The sequence below is a fragment of the Halichoeres trimaculatus genome, unplaced genomic scaffold (assembly GCF_033239565.1).
Source record: "Halichoeres trimaculatus isolate MK-OKI-2021-1 unplaced genomic scaffold, fHalTri1.1 fHalTri1_scaffold_21, whole genome shotgun sequence".
NCBI classification, from domain to species: domain Eukaryota; kingdom Metazoa; phylum Chordata; class Actinopteri; order Labriformes; family Labridae; genus Halichoeres; species Halichoeres trimaculatus.
The window spans coordinates 3,319,345-3,343,522 of NW_027437199.1; the positions used below are offsets into that span (position 1 = coordinate 3,319,345).

The window sequence follows — 24,178 nt, forward strand, 5'->3', positions numbered from 1 at the left end:
ATGTTTAACTGCTGTGTGTTTCTGTATTTGTCCTGTGGTTTCCTGTGATGGTGCTGCATTGTCTCAGGATGTCAGGGCTTCAGGGGAACAGCCCCACAGCCTGGGTCTGGGTCTAGATCTGGGTCTGCGTGGGCCTGCAGAGGGGGGTCATTGTGTCAGCATCGAAAGTAGAAAGTTGCTCTGAATGCTAAGCTCGTATCAGCGCCTGGCTTCTGACACGAGCTGATAATCAGATTTACTCCCCTCAATCCGCCGGACTCCACAATGCGCCCCACTGTCGTCGTCCCCCCGCTTCGCCGTGCAGCATCCCGACCCTTCGTCCCTCCTCCTCCTCCTCCCCCACAGCAAAGCTAATTACACCCCGCAGAAACACAAATCTCCATGATTTAAAAAGTCACTCTTTTTCAGGGGTTTAACCTTGTTAGGGCCTAAGCCTGGCTCTCTTGTGAAGAATTCTCTGTCCCTGCAGAGCCTCGGACATAGACACACTTCTGTCTTTGCTCTGCCTGTCAGAGGGTTCACTGGGAGCCAGCGTAATTAAGAGTGTGTGTGTGTTTGAAGGAGCACACGCATGTCCGTCCTCTGCAGGCCATCTGGGACTCTGACTAACTAATAGACTTCCTACATTCATGGAGCAGCACTTCTTGTACGTCTCAATCACAGAGCTGTTGACCACAAACAGGCCCGTAATGACATTAGGCGGCTCTGGCTGTGTGAGGACAGCGTGTGGGCTGCCTGACGCCAGGAGGTCAGCCTGTTTCCTGGGGGCCTGCAGGGGCACGGGGGAGCCCACACGGCTGTGATGGGTGTCTGTAGAAAGTCCTGTATTACCTACTGTCTGTGAGCTCTCTGTGATACGGTAAAGTCATCACTTTTCCTTCAGAGACAAGAGCAGAAACCTTCGACAGTCAGGGCAGCAACAAATTAAATTCAATCCACCTTTGACTTCACGTCTTATCCAGATGATTTGAAGCCAAAGTTTGGAAAAAATCAATTTAGCATCGGCACAGCAAGAAGAGAAAGGAAATCAGGAGTTTGCAGACCTAGGGCCTGTGTACACTGACCACATTTTTTGGACTAGCAGTGCCCAAAACTCTTAACTTCACTGATGCAAGCACCTACAAATTATTCTGCAGCACAGCAGCTTCTCTTATACTGTTTCAGTCTTTCTTCTAAAATTCTCTGTTTACAAGCTTCTTGTTTGCTTGTGGTAAATGAAATTTTACAGAAATGCATTTAAAATATCCCAGACTTGTGTCGTAGCTTGATGCTTATGTCTCCTAAGTCTCCACTCCTTCCCCGTCTTGATTCTCAATAATTGCAATATTTCTACTTCTTAGCCTCCCGTTCGGGTCGAGCAGGACCTGAATTATTTAAGGAACGTCTGAGTCTCTATGACAACACCACACCGGGTGATGAAGTTTAGTAGAGAGAAAGGAGAGATCTGTGCTTTTCTCTGCTAAAAACGATTTCTCTGATTAGTTTTGTAGTGATGGTGGACACTGAAGCCAAACTGTCAGACAGAAAAAGGACAGAAGAGCAGAAGAGAGATAAACAGGAGAGAGATAGAACATGTGCTATAGGTTAAAACACAGGCTGAAGGCTAAAACACGAGCTCAGGGTTAAAACATGGGCTTCAGGCTAAAAACACAAGCTAAAGGCTAAAACACAAGCTAAAGGTAAAAACACAAGATAAAATCTAAAACACAGGCTAAAGGTTAAAACACCAACTAAGGGCTTAAACACGAGTTTAAGGCTAAAACACGGGCTAATGGCTAAAACACAAGTTAAAGGTTAAAACAGAGGCCAAAGGCTAAAACGCAAGCTAAAAGCTAAAACACAAGCTTAAAGGCAAAACATTGACCAAAGGCTAAAACACGAGCTTAAGGCTTAAAATCAAGCTATAGGTTAAAACACAAGCCAAAAGTTTTAAACATGGGCTGAAGGTTAAAACACGAGCTAAAGGTCAAAACATAGGCTAAAGGCTAAAACACTAAAATTTGGCGCCGCAATCCATTTCGAACAGATTTTCTTCGTGGTTCCCTGATCATAAGACAAGATAAAACTTTACTTACCCCCAGTTTGTCCCCGCACACAATATAAGCGCATGAAAAATGTAGTACAATAAACTAAATTTCAACAATTTCAAACGCAGGAGAGCGCTGCAAAAACTGAAATAAAAGGAAGGGTTTTTGTCTTATTTGAGCAAAAAAACCTTATTTGACTTATTGTGAGCCAAATTTAGCTGACAAGTCCAAAAAAAAGTCATGTCAAGATATTCAAAGACAGAAGTAACACCTGAAGTACTAATAAAGTTTCTTGAATTAAAACTTTTTAGTTTTATAGTTAGTATAGTTACTCAGGTTTCAGTTTTTGTGTTGAAAAGGGAGTCAGAACAAAACATCAAACTGAGAAGAAATCAAGTTAAGGGACTCAATTTGTGTAGAAACATCAGTGGAAACAGTGACAGAAGAAAACAACAAAAATGTGCAGCTTAGAAAGAGAAACCAGTCTGATAAAGTCACTTTATGCTCTGATTATGTTTGGATATTCATAAAAACAGACCAGATTCAAAGACAGTGACCTTTAAAGTACAACAGGGACGAGATAAAGATCAGGAACCTGTCAGCAGACGGTTAGAGGTGTCTCCAGCTGCAGGTGTAATCTGCTCTTTAACTCGGTGTGACTGTGCAGTGAGCCGCCTTTGTCCTGTGCTGTATACGATGGTGTTTGCGTGTGGTGATGCGTTCAGGAGCCTCTGCGTGGGCCGTAATGATGCAGACTCTGCTGCTCGCTCGTGCCCAGACCTGCTCTGCAGAAAGGTCAGGGGTTTGATGACACCAGCCCGAGTCTGAAGCCTCACAAAGCCCTGCTCAGCCTTTTGACGGGCCTGAGTGACAGGTAATGAGGAGGGAGGGAGGAAGAGGAGGAGGAGGAGAAAGGCCTCACTTCTCCTGCTCTTGTTCTGCTCTTTCTACCTCACTTCTCTCCTCTTTACATCACAAGAATGCAAATCTCTAAAGCCTGCAGATCAGAGGAGAGGGAATCAGCGGAGATGGTGCAGGGATTTAAAAGGCTGATCCTCCCTGTGTGAGCTGCAGACACTGACCCCACCTTCCTCCCCCTTTCCTCCCCCCTGAGGGTCCCATGGTTCATCACTGTACTCAGTGTGTGTTTTCACTGTGTGGGGAAAGGGTGAGGAGCTGAACTACAAGTCAAATAAAGCTCTGCGCCTGTGTGCCGTCTATTAGAGCTGTTTGCTCTCCAAAGGCCACAGAATGAGTCACGGCTCCCAGCGCTTCGCCGCTCCATCACTCCACATTTCCAATATTGACCCTCCTGCCTGCTTTTATGTCCCCGTGTCTCCGACCGTGTGCTCTGCAGACGTTTATCACCCTCCAGATCATTCCTGTCTCTTTTTATCTGGAAGAGGAAGCCAGAGTTCAGAGAGGTGTAATCTGCTCTGTGAACACAAGGGGGCAGTAGAGGCAGCGTGCATCATTTGAATCCTCCAGTGATGGTGCAGCATTCTCCTCAGGGGCTTTTATTTTGTAACAGCAAGGGACACACATGCTCCCTCCATCCCTCTGTTTAATTTTAGATATTTATGAGCACGTTTAAGTATTTTCTTAGAGTCAACGTTAATTTAAAAAAATAACAAGAATACTTAAAAAAAAAAAAAAGTTTTTCTTCTTCTTCTTTTTTTTTCCTTTTTTTTTTTAATCTGCTTAATTTTATTGTTGTAAAAATTAAACTCCAGGGTTGATAAGTTATCATTTTCACTCCTCATTCTTTTTTGCTTTTGTCTTTCATTCTTGCTTTTCCATACTTTAACACTTTAAAAATCAGTTTTAATTTTTTAATTGCATTTATTTGAGTCTTCAGTGAAAGATGCTGCAAGATTTTGGATGAGAATCATGTTTTTTGTTTTTTTTTTACATTTTTGTCAACATCGAAGTACAGGCTGGTGTTTCACCTGCTTTGCAGTGCTTCTTGTTCTTGCACCTCTAGTCACAGTTTGTGTGTCGAACTTTTCCCAAGTGACCCATGTTTTGGGAAGCCTCCTTGAAGACCTTGAAGAGCCTGGTCATTTTTAGGGATGCACGATATTGGATTTTTGCCGATATCCGATATGCCGATATATCGAAACCCCTTTTGGCCGATACTGATACCGCTAATCACAAGTTTGTTTGTTTTTTTCACTGTAAAGAAAGCTAAGTCTATCCTGTACTGGAATTTATATGTTACTCTTATTGTGACGGTCTTATTTGTTTAAGAAACACATAAAACAAGACAAAAAACATTTGATTTTACCATAAATAAGAAATGTATTATTTTTTCAAACTCAAAACATTCAGTATTGAAATACAGAAAAATAATTTCTTTAGATCACATGAACTTTAATTGTACAATGCATTTTTACACATACGCATTTGATTATTTTAGAGCTACTGTAACAACCTGGTGACAGACACAGAGCTCTGCAGTGCAAATAAATGAAGTGCTACATTTTATTTAAGGAGCTTATTTTTCAGATGGAAAATAATAATAAACCTTATCGGCTGTGCTTATCGGCAGAAATTTTCATATCTGCCGATACGATAAACGTGTTTTTAAGCTTTTATCAGCCGATACAGATATAGTGCCGATAATATTGTGCATCCCTAGTCCTTTTATCTGGACACATGGCCCCGGAGCATTGTCCACAATGGAGAAGAGAGTAGCCTACTTTATGGCGCAGGAGCAGCAAATAATCCTGCAAAAAATATGAGGAGTACCGCAGTATTATCCAGCAACACGACTGCGGCCTCGAGAAGCCAGAGGGATTGCTGGGAAAAAATTGCGGACTCTGTGAACACATAAATTTCCAAAATGCTGATATTAATAGACCTATCTCATCATGTGACAACACGGGCAGTTAGGTCCTTATTCATTCATGTTGTCAGTCAGTGTGTGTGTGATCAGCATCATATCCGACTTCATAATTAGAAAGAGCCCACTTTCCTACAAATCCCAAGGAAAACGCTCATTATAGGCAGTTTGTGTTGCAGATGCAATAGCAGTGGGGAAAAAGGACGCGGGAGCAAATAAAAAATAAATATAAAAACATCCTTCAAAGTGCTCAGTATGAAAGATTCCATTTGCACACATTTCTACTTTTCCCTGACAGAAGTTATGAAGTTATTTCCTCAGTTTGTTCAAGTGAAAGTGGTTTGACTCGAGTCACTTGTTTAATTTTCGTCTCATTGATTCTTTAAAGTTTTGTTTGTCTTATTTCATCCAGAAGTATTTTCCTTTGGAAACGTATGAAAACATTCTGCGTCACTTTGAGTTTTCTCCCCCTTGTTTTTGTCTTCCAGGCTCACGATCATCATCATCATCCTCATCATCATCCTTCCTTGTGTCCTCGCTTCCTCTCTCACATGAAGTCCCATCCCGAGGACCTCAGACCTCCTCATTTTCTGAGCTCCAGGTCCAAGCCTCCTCCTCCTCTCTCCGCCCTGAAGACACACACTCCAGAGGGTGAGGCGTTCATTAAAACACCTGTTTGCTTTCACACCCTCACACCCCGACAGGAGGAGAGCGCCGGCTCCTTTCACCCTCGGCTCTCCTCATTAACGCTCCTTCTCCCTCCAGCAGAGGAGGTGGAGGCCACCGGGCTCGTCGTTAGCTCTTAATCTTTCTCTGCAGTCCCGTTTGGTTAAGTGTAAATCTGCTGCGTGGCGAGGAAGTGCCCACAGCGCCGCCCTCCTGGTGGTCCTGGTGGAGGGGGCGGAGGAGCCCGAGGCCAGAGACCTGCAGCTCCTTTCAGAGGAGCCGGCCTCTGATGTGAAGGCATTTCTTCTCCGCACACACCTCGCACCACAGCAGGGCACTGCTTTCAGCATGAGTGTGTGTGTGTGAGTGTGTGAGTGTGTGTGTGTGTGTGTGTGGAAGAAGAGGGGGCATTGCTAACACTAATTATTCTACCATATGGTGTTCGCTCTCGCACAATCGCCCTTAACCCCGCGGTCTGAAGAAACGTGCTGCGCCCGACGCCGTGGCTTTGCGCTCTGACACATGTCATTCATATGCACACACACACACACACCAGTTTATGTACGCTTGTGTGTGTGTGTGTGTGTGTGTGTAACAGATGGGAATGGCAGGGCATTGTAAGAGGAGGCTGTGCAGAAATGTGCTCTCCCCTGCTTTCTCTTTATTCCCCTGCGCTGACTCCTCTCAGCAGCAGACCCCCAGGAAACAAGAGCAGATTGTCTGACACCCTCACCCCCCCTGTCACACACACACACACACACACACACACACACACCCTCTTAGTGGTCAACAAAAAGTAGTAGGAAAGAGAAAGGAAGGGGTGTGCAGAGACAGCGGGGGCAGAATGGGGAAATGGGCGGTGCTGGATGGAGTTGTTGTTTGTGGAGGAGAGTCTTTGCAGGGATCAGAGGAGGAGGGATAAAGAGAGTGGAAGGAACAGAGACGGATGGATAGAAAACAGAGCTGTGAGTGTGTTTAGACAGTGCGTCCTCTGTAGAGCTGAGTTAATTAATAAAGCCATCAAAGAAAATGAGCTCCTCTGTTTTTTAAAACTGCTGCTCTAACACTTTGTGAACAGGGTCTGACTGCACTCTGGCTCCTTTTACTCTATTTTCAGACATTTTAATGCTGAATTATAAATAATTCAGCCAAAGATGATCAGCAGTAGTTTCAGAAATTAAGAAAATCTCTTCTAAAAGTCCGTTGCCTCAGTTTCTGCAAAAATAGCCAAGAGGAAAATGAGGCTGCAGCAACAACTTACTCAAAGAGTGTTTTGTGTCTGAAGGGGAACACGTTTAAGGGTCTCATTTTCTCCATAATTTACAGAAAGTTAAATCACTGTCAGAAAATATCCACTGAAAAGAAGAAAAACGACAATGAAGAACTAAAATCTTTGGAAATCTATCCCAGCCAGTGTTACAGAAAGAAAGTCAGATGTGAGAGGAAGACTCTAGTTTGGCAAAAGAAATGGACGCCTTGGAAAGAGTCAAGAGTCCCCAACCTTTTTTGCGCATCGGACTGGTTTAATGTCAAACAATATTTTCACAGGCCAGCTCTTCTTCTGACTCCTCACTGGCTCTTTCACCCTGCCTAAAGAAACTTTCAAGAGATGCTTGTTTTTTGTCCATTTTGCTGATTTGGGGGGTTGGCGTCAAGAATGAGTCAAGGACAGGTTTGACGGCGAGAATCCAGTCATTTTTCAAAATAAAACATTGTTCAGAATTGGATAATAAATCAAACTGAAATAAGGAAGTAAGGTAAATATTAGGTAAGGAAACAAGGTAAGCATTTTCTATGTGCGGCCCAGTACCCATTGACCCAGTACCGGCCAGCAGCCCGGAGGTTGGCGACCACTGCTTTAAAGACTAAAGCTGTAAGCAGCATCAAAATGTCTGGTTGTTCTGTGGTGAAACGATTCGATCTGGACTCAGCTGTCGATGTGCTCTTTTTGATTTAGAAGGGTTTATTGACACAAGTTCATGTCTTTATATTTCGGTCTAGTAGGGATGGGTACCTTTCACATTTGAAACGATACGGTACCGATGCCTGGTACCAAGTTTTGGTACTTTTTTGTGTTTATGTGGTAAAAAATATCAATGTGTTTAGTAATGAAATATAAAAAAAAATCAATTTAACATATTTATTCTTCAATACATTACTTTGCAATGCTGTGTTCATGTCCAGCATGGAAAATCACCTACTCTTCCACTCCTTTACAGTCACAAGGATGCATTTAGGTACCTAAACATGGTACGTTTTGATTTTACGCGAGTTGATACCCGGTACTTTTGACAGAATTTGGTCGGTACCTATAAAAGTACCTAATTGGGTACCCATCCCTACAGTCTAGTAAGGCCCCGTTTACACGACAACTTTTTAGCTCAAAACACAAAAATGCAGAGAAAAAAAAATACTCTGAGTTTACACGTAAACGCTGAGGAACTGAAAATGCTATAGTAAGCATGCTAAGCCTGTAGATGGCGCTATAACTGTCTTGCTTTCGGTAGATCTCCACTGTCATGTCAAGAGCAGAAGTGGAGCAACAGATGATCATTTTGTTAAAGACAGTCAGCAGATTCAGAAGATTCAGCAGCACAAGCACAATGATTGTAGTAGACCACAACAATCGTAACCATGGTACTTTTGGATGCACATGAATACAGCAATGGTGGCAGCAGGGTTTTCAAAAGTTTTTGTTTAGGCTGTTAAAAACACTGTTTCCATGTAAACCAGAGGCCAAAACGCAACAATACTTTTGTGTTTTATCCAAAAAATATTGTTGTGTGTAAACGGCCTCTAAGGATTCACAGATAATCTAATCATGAAATCGAGTGACTCGTGTGTTTAAGCTCTCTAGTGTACAAGCTGTATTTCTCCACTAAAGACTTCTGTCCACTTGTTGATGTTTTCCATTCACTCACTGATTCCTCAAAAACCTATGAGTCGTTTACCACACGTTTAATTGTTGTCGTTTAGGTAAAAAATGTAATTTTTGGTGGTGAACAACCCCACGCTGCTCAACCAATCAGCATTCATTTCATTTTATTTCTGATGTGAAAATCAGCTGTTTTAAATGTTTTGAATGGGTGTGTATGTGGTGTCTTGTGTTTTTGCAGACAGCCCTAGTGGAAACTTAAGGAACTGCAGTTGTTTACATTTTACACCTTTGTTTAATTTTTATAAAGAGTGGGCTACAACTTTGGTAAAAAGCCCAAAACTGTGAGAAAAAGTTGAAGTTTGGAGAAGAAATTTAAATTTATAAGAATCAAATGTCAAATTAAGAAAAAAAACAGTGTTGTGGGATTAAGAAAAAATCTGAAAGCTGAGATAGAGTAAAAAAAATACAAAAATTACCTTTTCAGATTTATTTTTGTATCCAATCCTCAACTGTCATTATATTTCACGTTTATTTTGAACAGGAACTCTTTTGTTTTTCTTCTGTTTTTATGTACCCAGGCAAAAACTGTTCCAAATTTCACCTTTCTTACAAATTTAGGTTTTTAAACTGCCTTAAATATATATTAAATATGCTAATATCTGATGAAAGATCCAGTTTTCTCACATTAAACAAAAATATAACTGTTTTTTATTGAATCCTCTGAATGTTGAGCTAAATAAAAGTTTCTGTTGGTCTTTGTGATGTAAACTGGAAGAGGAAGGAAAACCCTCTGAAACCTCTCCTCACCGTTGGTTTAAAGACACCTGTAACTGAACCGACCCTCCCTGATACGAACAGTTGTCTCCTGTCTCGCCTCCCCCCTCCTCAGCTCCGATCCCTGTGGGTGAATATTGAGTTTGGAAACAGGCAGCTGCTCCAGCAGAGCGATTTCTCGCCGCCTTTGTTCGCGGGTCGACCCTCCCAGCAGGGGAAGGAGTGTTTGGATGGAGCAGAGTGGGAACGAGAATGTCACAAACAGACTCTGGCAGCTTTAAAAATGACCCACGCCGTGTTGGCCAATGAAAAACAGCCTTTGAGGAGTGAAAAGGAGCTTTTAACGGCTTTGATTTGAAGACGCTTTGGGTGAATTATGGTGTTTATTTATGGTTTTTGTTTCTCTTGAAGGTGGATTCACGCTCGGACTGGAGAGGAAAAGAAATGTTCAGAATCACGTCACGGGAAGACGCTCCGCTGTAATCGTCCCCTGTCCTCCACTTCCTGCTCCTCCACCATCATCCACTGTTAACCCAATTCCTCCACACCTAAACCCTCCTCATACAAGTGGCACAAGCTCTCCAGCCTCTCAGCCAGCGTCTCCTCCTTTCTCTCATCCTGCTTCAGAGGAAGAAGATGAAAACATAAAGACGGGGGACCCAGCGCTGGTGTCCATTTCTGATTCAGACGTGAAGCAGGAGTTTGACCCTGCAGAACTGGATCAGTCCTCTCCTCCAGCTTCTGCGGCCTCTCACAGTTCCCCCTCAGACTTCACTCGCCCTCCTTCCAGTCTGTTCAGCCGCAGCACCGACTTCGCCAGTGGCAGGAGCAGTGTCTTATTGGGTAAAACTTTTTCTGTCACAGTGAAATAAGCAGCCACAGTCTTCTCTTTAATCTCACCCTTAAGGTTTTGGGTTGTTTCTGGCAGAGCGGAGACAGAATAAATCCAAAGGGTGGCTTGATTTTATGCAAAATGGTGCCAACAGTGTATGATGCAATTTCCAGAAAGGATGGAAACACCAGCAACTTGCTGAAACATGTTTGTTTCGAAACACTTTGTTTAAAGTGTGACCTTGTTATCTGGCGACTTACTGCTAAATTTATGACATCTCTTGGTTAAAACAGAGTCCTACCGGATGCATCCTGGTTAATTTATTCCACTCAATGACACAATCTACATAAAAACAACTCTAATTAGCTAATTTTTGTTTCTTGTCAGTAAACACAACATTTAAACTAAGCTCCTCCCCCTTGGCTCAGGGCCAGCTGCAGCACACACCCACAGCCTCTGACTGTGACTACATAAACACTTCACTAGCCCAGCAACCACCTGTAGCATCACGTTTCTATGTGGGAACCATGCACTTGACTTGGCACGTTAGCACAAGCTAATCACAGGTATCTGACACATAGTTAGCAGAAAGCTAGCTTGCGTCGCTTCTCTCCAAGTTCCAGGGAGAAAGTGAAATAACATTTGTTATGATTTGGCGCTATACAAATAAAGATTGATTGATTGATTGAAAGTCAAGCCAAGCTTTACCCTCGTTTACGAAAAAGCTTTATCCTGTTTGGCGCTTACTCTCTGCCCAGAAATGTCAGACGAATGTCAGAGACGATTGAGCAGGATTATTCTTGTGATTATTCTTGGCGCCTTTCAACAGCTGTTGTTGCGCCATTTTCCAGGGGCGGCATTAAGGGTGGCCCCAAAGGTCCCAGGCCCATCTTGAACTTTTCTTATAGTTCATATATACATATTTTTAAACTGGTTTAAAGAGAGCACGGTAAAGTTTTGTTGTCTCATGTACGTTTTGTTATCATTGGATGCTCTGTTTTTGGAAAATGAGTCATGTTTTTTGGGCTGTTGGGGAAAAAAAAGCTATGAAACATTCAGCTACATGTGGGCGGGATCAGAGCATTGTTTTGGGAAAGATGGTAACTTTTGTAAATTTCTGCATCTTAAAGTGATACTCTGGGATGGAACAAGTTGGGTCCTATCACAAGGTTTAGGGCAGAAATTACCCCTACAGCAGTGTTTTTGTGCAGCAGAAGCCCAGAGCGCTCGCACCAAACACCCCCTCCCTGCTCCTCTGCCGGTTTCCTCTGCACTCAGACGGGGCCATATTTTACTTGACCAAAAACACAAAAAAACGGACTCCCACTGAAAAAATCTGATACCGGTCGGCATTCACGCTTTATTTAGAGAATTTTCAGCGCGTTACTGTCACACAAAAACACCGCTAAATAAGGCTCTAGTTCTCATCGTGTCATAAAACGGCGCTACCTCCGCTGCAGAGCCACAGCTGGCTACAAGGCGCTCGCCGCTTAGTGTATCAGTCCACGCGCGCGGCATGCCAGATATAAACAAACGCAGGTAGTCTGCCAGGACGAAGATCAAGAACTTGTCTTAACTTGGGGTTTGACACTTGAAGATGAAAACTTTAATCATTCTCTTTCTCTCCGTTTCTCCAGACGAAGGAGGAAGTGTTTTTTTGTCACCGCTCCGTCCCCGTTCGGTGATGCTGTCACCTTCAGCTTCCAACACTCCATCCACAACCAACCCTAACCAAACCACCTTGACGCCTGCAGCTGCCACACCTTTCTGTGAAGGAGGTTTTAGACCTGAGTATGCTCTTTCACCTCGCCCAACGTCAGGAGTCCTTCATCAGTCAGATAGAGCTCAAAGGAGGCGTGAAAGAGCAGAAATGACTGAGGTTTACCCCCGAGCTTCATCCACAGATCCTGTCGTCAATGCACACACCGACTCCAACCCAGGCCTCTTCGCCTCGGCTTTCCACTCAGCAACCTGGTCCTCCTGTCCGACTCCACCCAGATCAGGCTCAGGACCAAAGCTGAGTCCCTCCACATCCCTGTCTCGTCTGGAGTCTCATCACTGGCCTGTCCTGCCCCCGATCTCCCCATCCAGAGGTAAGAAATGATCCCTGTCGGCCTGCTTCTCCCACCTCCCCCCAGCCTTTAATAAATATCGCAGAAAGCTTTCTTTTCTCTTCTGAACCAGCAATAGAAAGGGGGCTTTTGATGAAAAGCTGGTACCGTTTGATTCCCCGTTCAAAAGGCGTGAGGCCCCAACAATTGAGGCCGGGGCGCCTACCTCGTGTGCCGTGCCTCTCAGCCGCGGCTCCCCCGTGCCGCGCCTATTCTCCCAGCTCTGAGAGGGAGACGTGTAGCCGATGGTCATAAATCCACACCGACCGCCGCTCGCTGACGGCTGAACACTGAGCCCGGCCGCCACAATAGAATACCTCCGCGGCTTTCCTGCGGCCGCTAATTTACCGTTCCCAAAGGGGATAAAGGACAGGGCCACTGACATCTGACTCCTCCGGGAACTTTATGAAAGAAAGCAAACAATGTGGAAATTGTGTAGGGATTTTCTCTTTTCTATCAGAGACATCTACTGTTCTCTGCGTGGTGCTGTACTACAGCGAAGGAGGGGGGTCGGGCCGCGTCGGAGCACGCTGTTCTCTTCACCGCGGACACAGAGCGAGTGTCACTGCCTCATTTATCTCTCTGCAGATGGAGCGATTGAAGCAGCCTCAACACGGCAGCACGCAGAGCTTAAAGGAAAGAGACAGTTTATTCCAACTTTGGTTTATCCTCACAGGGCTAAAGAAATAAACACTCAGATCAGCTTTAGGTCAGCGTTACAGAGCAACAGGTCAGTGGGCAGAGCAGGAAACAGGTGAGAGTGATAGAAAGATTCAGACCTGGGCTGACCTCATGGAGAGTAAAAACTTGTTTCCATGAAACAAAAACACTCAAAACACAGTACAAACTCTTTACGAGCGAGAAAACTGGAGAAAAACAAAATCTAACTTCATAGACAGTCTTCAAGTTTTGTCCACTTTGGAAAAATCAAACTAGCCGTGTTTTGAGGCGACTAAATAAAACAGACATTAGCAGGATGAGGCATGTATGAAGAGAAGAGAGCTGTAGCAGGTAAGGATGTTCGATATGGATATTTATGCCAAAATCAAGATATTTACGCCAAATCAATTTCAACTTTCACAACTATCGTGTCCTCTGGGCCTCTACATGTGTGTCAGTGTCTGTGTCTGCCTCAACCCCCCTCCTCTGCCTGGATGTTGATGTTTTGATTTGTTGGGGTATTTCTGGGCAAAGAGTAAGCGCCATTTTTGTATCTTGATTGCACGTCTGAGGGTAAAATAGGTTGGATTCAGCGTGCAGAGCTGCATAAATGTTCCAGCGGTAAATATTGCTCACATTAAATGATTAGCCAGCAGCAGAAACCTGCATCTGGGAACTGATAAATTGAGCGTCACACACTAAAATGCCTTCACTTTGACTTTATTGTGAGAAACAACACTTTTTTGCTGATCTTTCATAATTACTGTTGGAATAATATAGTTTACTTCCTGTCTTGAAATGATTATAACAGTTAGATTTCCCATCCCTACCACTAGATGGCCTAGTGGTAGGCCATGTGAAACAATACGGTACTGATGCTGAACCTGGCAATCGGTATCGGTACTCAACGGTACCAATTTTTGCTACTTTTTTGTGTTAATGTGGTAATAAATATCAATTTCTTTAATAATAAAATGTATTTTTTCTAATTTAACACATTTATTCTTCAATATATGTGTTCATGTCCAGCATAAAAAATCACCTACTCTTCCACTCCCTCACAGTGACATCTGGGTACCTAAATGTGGTACCTTTTGATTTTTTGTGAAAAATCCAATTAAATGGAAAAAAGCCCCCCCCAAGGAAAAAAAGTGTGTATCTCCTCAAAACTGAATCAGAATCAGAATCAAGTTTTATTGCCAAGTACATTTGCACATATAAGGGATTTGACTTGGTGTGTTGGTGCAATTAACAAGTAAATAATACAGAATTACTTGCTGTACATTCTGTAAAATCAAATAGAATATAGAGAAAGTTAAAATATAAAATGTACAAATATACAAAAAAATATGTACAAAAATAAAATAAAATAAAAATAATAATGAGAAACAGAGGATCAATCCCTTCAGGACATATCAGTAGCTGCGTTTCCATTACGCCTGGAGTTGCACAAAACCTAAATATTGCATTTTAAAAATGGTCGTGAAAACACCAAAACTTTAGAAGACCTCTCAAGTTTGGATAGAAACTATTTTTTTTACCCTATTGTGAGTTGGTTTTTCAGAAGTTTCCTCAATCAGATTTGAGAGAAACGCCTGTGGTCCTGTGACAAACTTTCATGACATGGAACTGTGAAATCAGAATCGGAAATACTTTATGAATCCCTCGAACTAGACACGCACTGATCGATCTGTCGGCCAGCCATTGTTGCTTGTTGCTCTGAGACACTCAGGGCACTTTATTGGTTGTTAAAGTTAAAACATAAATATTTTATTGTTTCACAGGAATTGTTCAATGATTTCAATAAAATAAGATTGGAACATTGAGGGAATATGCTGTCAGTTAAAGAAAATAAAAATCGACAGGTCAGGCTTTTTAAAGATCGGTGATTGGCCGGATCGACCAGAGCCAAATGAAAGAGTTGCAGTAGAAATAAAATGTAAAACATGTTCTTAGATGGGGTGAAACTGAAATGTAATTTTGTTGCTCTGAAACGTGCAATGGTTAATAAAGATATCATGACGGAGTGAGAGTCCAACTGCATCAACAACAGCAGAGCAAGCTGAAGTCTGGAAGTCCACAGCTCTCTGCAGCCTCAGGCCAAGTGAGGAGAAAACATCCAAAAGAAAACACCGCAGAACAATCTGATAAGTTCGGAAAAAGAAGAAGAAGAAGAAGTGTTTGGCAGTTTTCAGAAAAAGCAGTTCAGGAAGTTTTCAGCCAAAGCTTCCAGCTCCTTCAGTCGGCTTTAAAAACCTTTAGAGAGACTCAGACCAGGCTGCAAGAGCAACGTCCCTAAAACTCTGTTTTTCCAGATTCATGATGCATTCAGGGAACAGAAACCAGCACCATGACAGGATTTATCATGTTTTCTGCAACTCCTGTGATTGATTTGGCAATTTTTAAGCTTTTCAGATCCTGAACCAAACATTTGAGGACATCTAAACTGATGGCTTATTAAACTGATGTTTGAAGCAGATATAAGGAGAAATGGTGTTCAACTCTTTGTGCGACACTGTATGTGATTTCAGAGGCTGATGGGAGTCTTTCCATCCCTCTCAGGCTTCTTTGACCCCTGCAGTTTTTTTCAGCCTCCTCTGTGCGACCCTGAGCCGAGTGTAACGGTCCTCCTCAGTGCAGCAGAGCTCCAGCCTTGCTCCGGCCTGGCCTCTCCACTTCGGGGCCCTTTCAGCCGGACTCTGTGGCTCACAGAGCCGTCCTTGTGCGTCTCTACCGCTGTCATATCAAACTCCCTGACCCCTCACATCCACCCTTAACCTCCCTGAAAAACTCTGCCTGCCTCGGCGCGGCCTCCTCAGCCCGCTCTGACAGCTGAGTTGACAGCAGCCGTCTGCTTTGAAGTGTGGAGTCAAGTCTCTCCTTTGTCTCTGCGAGGAGAGCGTCGAGCTGCTCAAGTGCACAATAGTGCGGCGGTGTGTGCGTGCCGTTGTTCTCATCCTTGACTGTGTGAGTGCGGCGTCATGTGTACGTTTGTACTCGTCCGTGTGGGCAGACGCGGAGGAGCTGAGTTTGCCTTTTCCTTTTAGAGCCTCTGTATATATTATCCTTTTGTCCGAGCCAAGCTGTTCTGCATTTCTAATGTGAGAAAAGCCTCCATGAGCCTCTTTCAGGGCCACGACAAAAACCACACCACCCAGTGAAACAGTTTCTCTCCTTAATCCTCTGCTCCTCGCCCCGGCACAGGGAAACAGTTTTGTTTTGACGCTTTGAGAGGAGATAAGTAATTAGTGATTATCTTGACAGTTTTACCTTTTCCTCAGAGAGAGGTTTTTAGTAATTAGAGCTTAAGGGGAGACTTTCTAACCCGGTGTTTATTGAAGGTGAGATGAGTCTCCTTTCACGCTGAGGTGGCGTTCTGCAGCCGTCCCCTCGCCTCCCCTCGGGGGCTGCAGTCAGGGAGGTCCTGCTCTGAGTCGTCAGGGTGTAAAACCTGGAAGGGAAAAGCTTTAACCAAGCAAACAACAACATTCAGTCCAGATTTACCATCTGATAGCTGAGACAGGAGCACATCCTGAGGAGCTTCCCATCCTGCATCCATCAGATCTGATTACAGAACGATAAAAACACAGATTGATAAATACCTGAAATGACTTTAAAACCCACTCTGTGCTGTTGCAGGTTGCTGTGGCACTGCGGGATCTCGGTACTCGGAGCTCAGCTGCTCTCAGTCCCATGTGTTTGATGAACTGGAGGCCATCGCACCTCGATCCACGTCCTGCCCCTCTTTGGACCAAACGTACGACTCGTCCAGCTCCTCTTCACCTGATACAGGTAAGCAGAAACACCAACTGTTCCCTCAGCTGTTGACTTTAAGGCTCCTTAACTCTTTCTTTACATCAATGAATCCACATATTTCATCTCCTCCTACATGTTGGGTTGGATCTTCAATCATCCATCCAAACTCTTAGGCCCCGTTTACATGACGCCAAAAACAGTCAATTCCGCAAACACTTTGTTGCGTTTTGGCCTTCCGTTTAGATGAGACCACGTAGCGTTTATTATATTTGATCAGAGTGCTTGGAGAGATCTGGCGGTTTGTCTGTGGCTTCTCATAAGAGTAAATCTTCTGCACAACAAACTCCTAGATCCTCAAGACCACCTCAAGTTTGAGGCGGTCCACAATGTCCTTTATTTTGGAGCAGAAAAGTGTCTTTCTGTAGCTCAGCTCTTTGGCAAAGTCGATCTTATCGTTGAGCTCTTGCAGCTCCTCCAGAAAACTCCTGGACTGTCCAGGATGGTGGATTTCATGGCTCCTAAAACCACCATCTTTTTTGGGTCTTTTTATTTAGACCGTTCAGATCCCCAAACTGTCAAATTTTGCACTTCATTTTTCCAAATGTGGTTCTTGAAAGAGCTACACAGCCGCGCAGAAACTGCACATTGCTGTCAGTGAATGCTTTGAGCACATCGTGAAGTTTCTGATTACTTTTATGTTAAATTTCTTGAAGAAGTTAAATCTCTGAATGTCTGAACAGCTGTTTAACGTCGTTGTCTCTCTGCGTAGCTTCCTGTAACGTCTCAATCAGTCGCTCTCCGGCCCGTTACAGACGGCGATGAGCTTATCTGAGCGCTCACCGTGTCCGCTCTTTGTGTCGTCCATGTTGGCCAACAAAAGCAGAGTAACTGCAGAGTGTGTGTGTGTTTGTGTGTGTGTGAGAGACGTTAGCCAATGAAGACTTCCTCCACCTCCCTCATAGCCCACTAATCCCTGACAAGGTGTTTAACCTGCTCGCTTGACCCGGACCTCCACCTGACCCCGGCGACCTTTGCCCTGAGGATGTGGAAGGATCACGACAACCACAGAGGTGATAAAATCAGCCCAAACGCTCGGCCTGCGGTGAGCTGATGATGTTTGTCAGAGGAGGAGGTGAAGCACAGTTTACACCAACACAAACAGCAAACAGAAACATTTTAAACTGTTTATAAACACAGTTTGTCGTTAAATGAAGCAGCTTCACTGTGAGACTCAGTCAGCAGCTGATCCAAGGTTGACTACTCCTGAATCTGTCGTCCAAGTTTCCGGTTATCGTCGTCTTTATAGCTGCAGTTTGTTGCACGCCATCCTTCATTTATCCAACTGTTCTATCCAGTAAAGCCCCAAAATGTACACAAATAAAAAACAGCTCCTCCTCCTGACATATGGTGACTTCTTTTAACAGATACTGCCATCAGCGGCATAAAACTCTGAAGATAAAATGTCATGAAAGCAGGAAACAATTAAAAACAATAGTTTTCTCAGAACTAAGGATGGGTTTTTCAAGCAAAAACGCTATTCAATATTTGCTTGTAACTATTTGAAAATTATTCCAGGATCGCTGCCCCCCACCTTCATACATGTACCTGCCAACATTACACTTTGACAAAGACGGAGAGAGCTGTTTTGGTAAATGGACCAGTACTTACATAGTGCTTTTCTAGTTTTTCAGACCACTCAAAGCGCTTTACACTGTCAGTCTCTCATTCACCCATACACGCCACATTCACACACTGATGGTGGGGGATTTCCTATAGGAACCATCAGTTTTTATACCTTCTGATTGAGAGGCGACTACCACTGAGCCACAGCTGCATGTTGATCATCAAACTTCTTGGGTGATGAAGCCGCCCACTGACTGTTGATCCTGACAGCGATGCACTTTCCGCTGCGTGCCTCGCTCCGAGCTCTAGCATCCTGCATAAAACTGCGACCATCAAAGCGATCTATAGGATTTTTTTTCAGTTGATGACCATTCGAATATTAAAAAATCGTTGCCCATCTCTACTTAAAACAGAATCACTCGAGGGCAAACCTTGTGGGATGCGACCTAGACCGCTACGCCATCTGTGCCTCATCCGCCAAAGCATTTAAAGATTCTGACTTCATTTTGGTAACTGTATGAACATTAAATATCAAAAGGGAAGAGTTTAAAAAAGGATTAAAAAACAGTGTGTGTCCATAGTGTGAGAAGACTGGTATGAGTCCTGGATGGACGGCCGCTGGCTCCAACCTGGCAGATCGATGAAGTCTGGGCCTGTCGTCTTTGGATGAAGAAACCAAACAGAGATGGAGACGCACACTACAGACCGGATGATGGATGTGTAGGTTAAACTTCCTGAGCTGCCGGAGGATGAACTATTTCTCCTGTGGGGAGTCCACTTCAAATCCCAGAAACCAAAAGGAGTAGACACAGTGTCGTACAGTCCACCACCACCTCTAATGCAAAAAACTGAAATCTTATCAAGTGCTTTTGTCTCATTTTAAGTAAAAATTGTCTTTTTATATTTGAAATGAGACACATTCAACTGGTCAGTTCAGAAAAATGTCTTATTTCAAGTCATTTAAAGACGAAACTGATCTCTGAATTGCTTATGACAATTAAAAAAAAATCTGCCAATGGAGCCAAAAAAATTAGCTTTTTTGTATATTTCAAGGAATTCAGACCTCGTTTTGTCTTTAAATAACGTGAAATAAAACATTTTCTTGGACTGGTCTGGTGAATGTGGCAAAACATTAGTGTGCAAGTCTGTGCAACAGTGTTTAATCCTGCAAAGTTCATCAAAATTAATTGTAACGCAGTGACTATCTTGGTGTAAATATTTACTCTTTGAAACTCAGATAAAGTTTTCAGATCTGGTGCATTTTGTCTATTCATAAAAAGAAATAACAATTCTGTTAAATTTAATAAAAATAAAAATAAAAATAAATAACAATATTCCTGAATTTCTCCTGTGGCATAAATCAAGTATATTCTATTAAATTAAATTAAATTATTTATATAAAATATTATATTATATCATTTTATATCATATTATATTGTATTGTATTATATTATATTCTATTAAATTAAATTAAATTATTTATATAAAATATTATATTATATCATTTTATATCATATTATATTGTATTGTATTATATTATATTTTATTATATTATATTGTATTATATTATATTTTATTATATTATATTGTATTGTATTATATTTTATTATATTATATTATATTATATTATATTATATTACATTACATTACATTACATTATATCATTTTATATTATATTATATTGTATTATATTATATTTTATTATATTATATTGTATTGTATTATATTATATTATATTATATTGTATTATATTGTATTATATAAAATATTTCAATCATAAAACATTGAACTGTTAACCCCCCCCAAAAAAGTGGCTGCTGTTTAAACAATGTGTTGAAGTTCTTTCAGCTCCCAAAATGCAAAAAAATAATTCATAAATTAATCAAATTATTTTCTATACACATTCGGGTGAATGTGGCTCATATTGAGTTTTAAAAAGACATTTTCTACTGAAAATAAGACAAAAACACTTGATAAGATAAGATTTCAGTTTTTCGCAGTGTCCACAGTTACTCAGCATTATCACCGTCCTGGATGAGACCGGCGGTGATGGTATGGTCTGCGAACTCCCCTGAGGTGGAGTCATTTGTGTGTAAGGAATTTAGCGTCATCAAAATAACGTATTTCTTTCAAAATGTGGGAACAGGATAAATAAAGTGTTTAAAATGAATGAAACAAGTGAAGAAGTTTTGAAGTGTTTAAAGGAACAGCTGAAGGAAAATCTCCCAACTCCAGAGTTAAAGAAAGTTTGAGTCAAAGATAATTCCTCGTATGAAGTTAATCTGACTTTTTTTGCTCAAACTCTCCTGAGGTGTGTCCTCTCTGCCGGACTCTGAGTGGGTGGTATCAGATACCTCCACCTTTTTAATCTCAGCCTGATCCTGAGTGGATCCTGTGGCTAATTGCGGGCTAACAGCGTCCTAACTGACAGTGTCACATGACGTTACAGCCGCAGCCATCCCTGGGATTTCCTCCCAACGACTCCTTCATTTATCAGCTACAGTTCCTTTATCTCACCTTAGGGATTACTTTACACCTTCAGACACCCACACACGCGTCACATCCCAACTGAAAACACCTGGAACGAGCCTGAGTGTGTGTGTGTGACTGGACTCATTGCATCATGTGAGCTAATCTTAAAGAAAAGTTTCTGCCTGTGAAATTATTCCACTTTAAAGTAGGTGTGAGACTTTTTGAGTGTGTGTGTTAGTGAAGTGTGTGTGTGTGTCCCAGGATACCTGCAGCAGAGCGTGTTGTGTGAAATCCCCTCCGAGAGGAATGGCAGCTCCACACCCAGCCAGCGTGGGTCGGGGATTTGCATGGGCATCGAGCCACACTGTCACTGATCCGCTTTTAATTGGGTGTGACGACGAGAACTTTGGAGCCTGAGGGGGCGAGGAGGAGGAGGAGGAGGAGGAGGAGGAGGAAGGGGTGGGGGTATTCGGGGTTGTGTGTGACAGTAATTTCCTGATCCAGTCCAACAAGTCGTTCAAGTCCATTTTGTGTCTTTGTCTTTAAAGGTCATCAGATGAAATTAGTTTTGAACTTAAAAACGAGGCGTTAATCATCTAGACGACTCTCTTTGATCCTCTCAGACTCAGATCTTTAAGATGTCCTGACTCTCGTGTCCTTAAATCATTTTCACCCCTGAGTTTGTTGGTTCTGTCTGCTTTTATTTGCACACCTCATGTTTTTGCATACCTGTCCTCCACATGTGTAATTATTGTTCCAGACGCTCTCAGCTTTCAGTTTCTCCGTGTTTACTTTCAGCTTTTTGTCCCGTCAGTGTATAATTTTCAACAACTGCCCCCGCTAATGTTTGTTTCTTAGAGGCAGATTGTGTCTCCTGTTTTTGTTTCTAACAGCTCCCGTCAGGGAGTAAATTACTCTCAACAGAAACACTTGAAGCTTAGTGAAGCTAACTCCACAGAAAAAAAAAGGGAAGTGTCAACTTCAAACAAAAAGTTTTGCCTCTTCTGCAGGATGGGATGTTTCTGACTTGCATTTCATCCCAATGAATGGATGTAAAAGCGAGCCTATCAGCCAGAAAAATAAAATGAAACTACCTGTGACGGTGCCTAAAAAGATTCCCAATCTGCAGGAAGACCACAAACCTGGCAACCATGAAGCCAGCTAGCAATCTCAGTGTCTTGGCAGGGACATGAGGATGATGAAGTTTGGTCAGGTACTAAGAGGGAAGGCCAATTAATTGCTAAAATCAACAATAGCATTTCAATACCTATTCTAAGCACAACTGGGAGCCAGTGCAGTGAAGCAACCACAGGTGAAATGTGGTCCTGCTTTTGTTAACCAGTAAGGAAACAGGCAGCTGCAATCTGAATCAAAATAAAATCATAAAATCCTCAAATGATAAAAACTGCTTTTGATGACTGAGCTAACCTGATGCTCAAATTTCAGCTGCAAGTCAAAAATTTCTCCAAGATTCTTACCCAGGGTTCCTGCGGATCCTTGAAAAGTCTTAAAAGGCATTGAATCCATAATTCTAAAAATAAGGCCTGAATTGGCATTAAAAAGTCTTAAATCCAAATTTCAAAAGTCTTAAAAATTTGAACACATTGGTAAGATTTATGTTAGTTTGAAATAAAAAAAAATATTAAGTAACATTTATCTATTTTACTAAATAATTTCCTGAATTACTCTCGTGGCAACATCGTGTAATCACAATAGCGGAACTAAGAAAATGGTGATGAGGTTGCACCAGGAACTTGTAAAGCAGACACATGTCTTGGTTCTACCTAGGGTGCCTGGAAAGAGAAAAAAATTAGGAAAAATTGGCAAAAAAAAGGTAAAAAGTGATGTTTTATGTAAAATAAACATTGGGTTAAAATTGCCTCTAACCCAGGTAATTCATGTGGTGTTTTTGTTTGTTAGTTTCGTTTGTTTCAATTGTGGTTCATTGTGGACTTGTTTTTAAATTTGATTTCCAACGTCATTAAAAAGTCTTAAAAAGTCTTAAATTGAACTTGCCTTGAGCTGTAGGAACCCTGTTACCAGAGGACGATGGTTTTAGGGGCCCAGAAAACCAGAACTGGAATTTCAATAGTAATTAGTTACACTACTGGTTACTAGTAAAAGTAATATAACTGTAATACGTGAATGCCCATCACGTACTGTTTGTCATTGGATCCAGATTATGTTGCTAGGTGCCGCCCTGTTGGCTACGGCTGCCTGTTGCAGCAGCTCTGTCTTCTTTGTCCATTACTTGTAATCTTTGTTACAAGTAATGGACTTGTTTCCTCTTTGGAGTGGTTCATTTGTTGGTTATGGACACCAAACTTTTTGTGTCTTCAGTGATATTTTTACTATTTTTTCTCCTGTGTTTGTCTGGAGATCCTACATGTAACCATGGCTGCATTGTTTACATGTGAAATCAGCTGTTAGCAGCCTGTAGCATGTCAATGCTAACTGGTGCTAGGCCGGATGTTTCCCACAAGGTGAGGAGAAGGAGGTGACGTGCTGGTTCTCAGGTGTGAGCTAAGAAGTGACGACATGGACCTGTGCTTCCATCCATCATTATTGGGAACGTAAGATCTATCTCCAATAAGATGGACGAGCTAGCTGTGCTAACCCAGCAACAGAGGGAATAACAGAAGGCAGAGTAGCATCATGCTATTCACAGACATGGCTAACAGAGCTAACACCAGACACCAACGCCACATTGGAAGAGCTTCACCTGCTGTGAGCAGACAGGATCCAGGAGACAGAGACTGAACAGACTGCTGAAGAAGCTCAGTCCTGGACCCTGTGGAGGTGGAGGCTGGCTGACTGGACAATGATGGACAAGCTGTCATCATCTATTTTATTATGGAGCTTTTTGCACTTTCTATACACTTTCTTACTTTTGTTTTCTTGATTGCTGCTGTGACTCTTCCTGAATTTTCTCTCAGGGATAAATACATTATTTTCTATTCTATTCTATTCTATTCTATTCTATTCTATTCTATTCTATTCTATTCTATTCTCTATGTGTCTCATGAATGTCTCCAGGATGTCTCAGGAGGAGCTGGATCATTGCTCAGGCTCCAAACATCGCTGCGCTTACAAACTAATTGAGATGCAGAAAACTGATTTCTTCTTTTTCATTTGCTCTGCATAAAAAAAAAAAAAACTTAACTGGAGTTTCATGGTTTACTCTAACGTCCTGCAGATCTCTCTCCGGGCCTGGCAGCGCTGACGGTGGGCTGTGACTCCGGGAAACTGGGCTCCATCTCCAGGGTCCAGCTGCTCCTCCTGGACAGGAACGACCCTGAGACCACACTGAGTCCTTTCGGTTATGACGACGACCTCTTAGGGGAGGAGGACTGGTCTGATCTGAGGGCGCAGGATGACGCGGAGCTGACATCAGCAGGTAAAAAAAAACAATAAAAGCTCGAAGGAGAAATTAAGTCTTACTCAACGTTAAATCAGACTTTTGTATCCTCGAGTCAGAGAGTTTAGGTAAACATGAAGCTTACAGGAGCTCCAGGATTGTAACACACGGTTTAA

At 42.5% G+C, this 24,178-nt stretch overlaps 1 protein-coding gene across 1 annotated transcript in view; it reads left to right on the forward strand.

Moving 5' to 3' along the window:
• LOC141810914 (uncharacterized) overlaps nt 1-24,178 on the forward strand; it is a 76,472-nt gene that overhangs the window by 9,941 nt on the left and 42,353 nt on the right. Inside the window, exons 3-7 of the mRNA XM_074698778.1 lie at nt 5,361-5,523; nt 9,602-10,033; nt 11,660-12,115; nt 16,433-16,585; nt 23,841-24,041. Of these exons, the coding sequence (XP_074554879.1) occupies nt 5,361-5,523; nt 9,602-10,033; nt 11,660-12,115; nt 16,433-16,585; nt 23,841-24,041 (1,405 nt within the window). The remainder of the gene's footprint in view (nt 1-5,360; nt 5,524-9,601; nt 10,034-11,659; nt 12,116-16,432; nt 16,586-23,840; nt 24,042-24,178) is intronic.